General features: G+C 44.4%; 1 protein-coding gene across 2 annotated transcripts in view; it reads left to right on the forward strand.

Annotated features, from left to right (window-relative positions):
* LOC144480474 (chondroitin sulfate proteoglycan 4-like) overlaps positions 1-5,604 on the forward strand; it is an 81,331-nt gene extending 75,727 nt beyond the window's left edge. For both annotated transcript variants that reach the window (XM_078199940.1, XM_078199941.1), the window contains exon 10: positions 1,432-5,604. In XM_078199940.1, coding sequence (XP_078056066.1) covers positions 1,432-3,353 — 1,922 coding nt within the window. In that variant the 3' untranslated portion in view covers positions 3,354-5,604. The remainder of the gene's footprint in view (positions 1-1,431) is intronic.
* The last annotated feature ends 396 nt before the right edge of the window (positions 5,605-6,000 follow it).

Raw genomic sequence — 6,000 nt, forward strand, 5'->3', positions numbered from 1 at the left:
AAGAGCTGGCACTGCCACGATGGGCTGAGTGGCCGCCTTCTACACTGTATGATCCTATAATTCCTCAATCTGAAATGGGAAAAATGTTAATGATTTCATAAGGTTTTCAGCAAATTGAAACTGAGAAAGCTTGAGATCTGTCCCAGTGATCAGTTTCTATAGTGAATGAAGCAAATGCACCAGAAGGATTAGGAACCCCCGCCCCCCCCCAACTTCCGCACTCTTTCCCCCTATTTTATGCCCTCTCTGTACCATTTCACCCCCTTTGTTTCCACTTTTCCCCCCTTCCTCCATTTTACCTCTCTCCCACTCCCACCCAATCTTCATCTGTCACAGTTTACCCTCTGATTTCAGCTTCTCTGCCGTTTGGCCATTCACACCCCTTATTCTCTCTATGGACAGCCATTAGCACCTCTTAGCCTTTCCTCTTGTTTTTGTGGCTATGACTCATCTTTCACTCCCTCCCCCCTGCAGTTTAAATATCTCCCACTTTCTCTGCCTTTTAGCTTTGACAAAGGGTCGTCTGGACTCGAAACGTCAGCTCTTTTCTCTCCTCACAGATGCTGCCCGACCTGCTGAGATTTTCCAGCATTTTCCCTTTTGGTGGAAGGATAAGGAAGGTGACTATTTGAGTTGAGATCAATCCTATGACTTCTATCCAACCATCTAGAAAGGAACAAGCTTCATTCCCTGGTGAAGTACAGAACAAGTATTTGAGAAGTGCCTTTCCTCTTCCACATTCCCTCTCTGTCGTTCTGGTTTTCTGTGTAATTATAAGTGATTCCAGTTCCATGCATTCAGTGATGCAGAGGCTGAGGGTTACAGTTGGCAGGAAATTAGACCCCGTTAATTTAGCTGAGCAAATACCAAAATATAAATAATGAGGGAGTTCTTGTAAATATGGCATAGTTTAGAAAGGGCAAGTGCTTACTTTTGTAATTGAATTAAAATGATAAAAACCTGCCTCTCGGCAGATTCTCGGAGAAATTTGTTGACTTTTCCACAGCAGTCTGTTGCATGTAAATGCTGAAAGGAGCAATGGTTACTCTCCTGTAGTCCCAGGACTGAACCAGAACCAAGATTAATTGACTTTTCTTTTTCTACCTTCTTTCGTGATTAACCTTATGTTGACAATCAGGAAAATTGCAGCAGGCCTAGTCCCTTTAGGCTTCCTGTTATTGCAGAGTTTAGACCGAAGAATCCCCAATATAAGTTTAAATATAAGAGATTTGGGACAGGGAAGAGGAGAAACCTCTTACACAGGGGTCGTGAGGCTGTGGATTGTCTTGGTGATTGATTCAGAGACCAAGTCAACATCAGAAAGAAATACAGAAAAAGATGAGGGTAAATGCCAACACAGACAGGTTGGGCTGTTTCCGTGCTGTAATTTTTAAAATGAAATTAGCTAAAATCAAACTCTCTTTTCTCCAGGTCTTGTACTTCCTGAAGGTCAAAGTGCAGCAATTGACCAGTCAATGCTAGATGCCTCGAATCTTCTGGCCAGTGTCCCGAAACCTCAGCAGTCTGCCTACGATGTGATATTCGAGGTGACCACGCAGCCTATTCACGGCTTTCTCTCGTTAGCTGATACGGGCAAGGTGCAGCACTTTACACAGTCCGACCTGTTTGATTCTGTGCTAAAGTACACTCACGACAGACCCGGGGCACTAACAGACAGCTTCGCGTTCCGAGTCTGGCTGAGTCCAAGGAGAAAGCCATTTTCACACCCTGTGGATGATGGATCTATTATTGTTATTTCTGAGCTCTTCAATGTAACTCTGGTGCCAGTGAAGGATCATCCTCCGCGGATTGTGACCACAGGACTCACCGTGCAGGTTCAGCAAGGCTCCAGCTTTGTGCTGACTCAAGATCATCTGAACACGGTTGACTTTGATAACTTACCGGAAGAAATAGTGTACAGTGTCGTCTCAGGGCCAAACAATGGTTTCTTTGTGAATCAGGTTGATGACAGCACGGCCATAAGGAAGTTCACACAGGCGGATATCAATGCTGACAGAGTGTTATTCAAAGCAGCTGGACCACCAGCTTCCCGCACTTTCCAGTTCAGCATCTCCGATGGGAAGCACTCAGCACTCGGGGGGTTTGTCACTATTGAAGTTACGCCAGCGACTGTTAATATGATCCACAACAAAGAAATTGTGTTAGTGCAAGGCAACACATCAGTGCCGATTACCAGAGAGGAACTCCTAATAGACACCAAAGAAAATAATGTTATACTCTATAAAATAACCCAACAACCAAAGTATGGAGAAATAATTATAAACCAGTCTGTTGTGATGGAGTTCTTGCAGAAACATATTGATAATGGAGAATTAAAATACCACATGAAAGATTTCTCTCATTATCGAGACAGCTTCCAATTCTGTGCAGTAACCCATGAGGGCAATCTATCAGGTACTGTGAATGTAACAGTGCAGCCCTTGGTAAGAGCAGCCAAGGATGTGTACTGGCCCAGAGGTACCACCATTCTGATTGACACGCATGTTTTGGATGCTAGTGAGCTAGCCAAGAAAACCGGGAGCGTTCCTTCCTTCGATATCATTCAACAGCCCAAAGCTGGAAAACTAATCAAACTGCACAAACAGAATGGACGTCAAAGCCAGCTGAGAAATAACTTTACCCAAGCTGATCTGGAAGATGGAAGTGTGGCAGTAGAGGTTTTTGATGATGGTGGGGTTAGCCCTTACCCTGACGTTGATGGCTTCCAGTTTCTCCTGAGAGCTGATGGAGTGCCACCTGGAATGGGTGCTTTTGAATTTGGGGCCGTCCCGTATATACCTATTCATCTTTACAATGCGACCCTGATTGAAGTCCCCTCCTTCAGTGGGACAAAGTCACCAAATTCCAACAGCAGCCCCACAGTCCAGGAAGGCGATGAAATGGATATTTATTCATCGACTGTAACTTGGGATCCCTATGAAATTGCCAGAAGAGACAATATGCCAACACCTGACAATGTAACAGGATCTGAACCAACAGCCAGCAGTGAGAAGGTTCTTACATCAGCAGGGAATAACCTTCTAGCTATTATCATTGCAGTCATCCTGATTGTTTTGCTGTTGCTGATTGCTGTCATAATCGCAATCTATCTGACAAAACGCAACAAAACAGGAAAGCACAATGTTCAGATGCCTCCATCAAAACCCAGGAACGGCACTGTAGAGAAGGAGACCTTTAGGAAGACGGATCAAGTTCAGTCTGTTCCTCTAGTGAATGTCCGGCCACTAAATGGCACAGAAACACCACCCAACAATGGGCGCATTAACTCTGATGCCAACCAGTTCTGCAGGACAAGTAATCCTACTTTGAAAACCAATCAGTACTGGGTGTGATGTCTGCACCGGCTCACCTTCTTCTCCAGTCCAGTGCAGGACAGTGCTTCAAGTGAGTTACTGAAAAGATGTAATCACGCCAATATCAGCACCTTATGTACTGGAGACAGTAACATTTCCACTGGGTCTCTGCTTTTACATCAGAATAGAGAACATTCTCCAACCTCATTTGAAAGAAAAACGTCCCCCATTGGATGGAGCCCTGACTGATCTAACAGTTCATTGGAGGCTGATGGCTTGTAAGGTCATTTTGCAATCCAGGTCCTTATTGGCTCCCAGGGATTCCACAATTCATAGAATCCCTACAGTGCAGAAGGAGGCCATTCGGCCCATCGAGTCTGCACCGACCACAATCCAAAATACCCTACTTATTTACCCTACTAACCACCTGACACTAGGGTCAATCTAGCATGGCCAAACCACCTAACCCGTATATCTTTGGAGCGTGGGAGCAAACCGGAGCACCCGGAGAAAACCCACGCAGACACGGGGAGAACGTGTAAACTCCACACAGACAGTGACCCGAGGGAATTGAACCTGGGTGCCTGGTGCTGTGAGGCAGCAGTGCTAACTACTGTGCCAAAAAATATATTTTGAAAAATATGCTTCAAAAGCTGGTTTAATAACAAACACACTAAGATAAGATTCATTCCAACTTCATCAACGCTTACAGGCGCTGTCATGTAGTGGTACTGACTCTTGTTGGTGGAGACAGAGAAACAGTCGAGAGTATTTGGACAGATCACGATGAGGATGTGGAGTTGGGTTGTGTTTGCAATCTGATTTAACAGGACCAGATATTATTTAATAGGATATTGCTCAGATTCTGAATGTTTTCTACACTGTAATGAGAAACACAGACAATTTCACACAGTCACGCTGTCCCCACAGAACTTCCGTGTAATTAACACCATTTATTTCACTCAAGGAGAGACTCCCAGTGGCAATCATGCTGGTTCTTATTATTTCACACTGTTAAACAGGAGTTGGCATATTTGCTGTAGACTTTTGATCAAATTGATGTTTATTTAATTCTTGGTACAATGTGGTCCTATTCTGATTCTAGTAAAGGACAGCAATAAATCAGCACCTGTAAAATGGCTCACCAATTCTCCCACCATTTCTTCTTCAATTTCATTGCCTGTCTAAGTTAGACTGCAGCTCATACTAAACTGAGCACCATCTTTCCTCACTCCCATGCCAGCTGATATGCGTCCTTTTCCTTAGACACTGTCCCCTTTCTTTTCAACATGGTCTCACTCCCTCAAAAAGTCCACCCGCGACTATACTGTTCCTATCTTCAATCCTCCTTCTCTCAAAATCCGCGAATCTGCCCGAATCCCTCCATCGGCCCAGATTGTGCACACAATGATAAGTGAAGATGCTGAAGGCAAAGTTTCTTTGGTGGGAACGCACACTCAATTCACCATTCTGAACACGTTAGAACGAACCTTCATTAAAAAGGGTGTGAAATAACTCTTCAGAGGCCGTTGTCTCTTCATCAGACTCCCCTTATTTACAAACTTACCTTCACTCCTAAGAGCGGTACAAAGTCAGAATCCAGAGTGTCAGTAGACCTGACACTCCTCAATATGTACACAGGCGAGACTTCCTGATTGGGCAGGCAATCATTACCTCAATCAGTGAGCTCATACTCAAAGAGACCAGCTTCATGGCCTCGCTGAGGTCATTACAGGGTGCTGCCAATAATTCTAATTCTTTGTTGCAAGAGTCAAGTAAACAGCCATCTGTCAGAAAATCAACTAAAATGAATATAAACCCAGAAGAAAGGATCGCTGTTCTTCCATGATGTAACAGCAGCTACAGTGGGCCCCACTAATCAGAATTCGCACTCGAGGCGAAAATTGAATCTTTTGTTCTGATGAATCAGTGAGCCAAGAATCCTGGAAGCTCGCGAGCTCTTCCCAGAGCAGTTTGGGACCAACAAAGGAAGTTGAGTGGAAATTCACACAAGTCAGGAATGCCCAAACACGGGTTGTACATGAAATTGGCAAACACAGTGTAAATTTCTCATGCTGGATATAATAAAAATAATTGTTCTTGTAGCAACGTGGAACTTTTGTTCAATTACACAGAGCCAGATGAAGCAGGACATTGCCAGGTTTGAGCTGACATTCCTGACCTTCACTACTGCATGAATCGGCCTCAGTGCCTGCTTGGTTCAGGAGGCTGCCTGCTTTTGATTTTTGATTGGATTTGATTTGATTTATTATTGTCACATGTATTAACATACAGTGAAAAGTATTGTTTTTTGCGCGCTATACAAAGCATACCATTCATAGAGAAGGAAAGGAGAGTGCAGAATGTAGTGTTACAGTCATAGCTAGGGTGTAGAGAAAGATCAACTTAATGCGAGGTAGGTCCATTCAAATGTCTGATGGCAGCAGGGAAAAAGCTGTTCTTGAGTCGGTCGGTACGTGACCTCAGACTTTTATATCTTTTTCCCGATGGAAGAAGGTGGAAGAGAGAATGTCCGGGGTGCGTGGGGTCCTTAATTATGCTGGTTACTTTGTCGAGGCAGCGGGAAGTGTAGACAGAGTCAATGGATGGGAGGCTGGTTTCATAGAATCATAGAAACGCTGCAGTGCAGAAAGAGGCCATTCGGCCCATCGAGTCTGCACCGACC

This window comes from Mustelus asterias, chromosome 29 (assembly GCF_964213995.1).
Source record: "Mustelus asterias chromosome 29, sMusAst1.hap1.1, whole genome shotgun sequence".
NCBI lineage: Eukaryota > Metazoa > Chordata > Chondrichthyes > Carcharhiniformes > Triakidae > Mustelus > Mustelus asterias.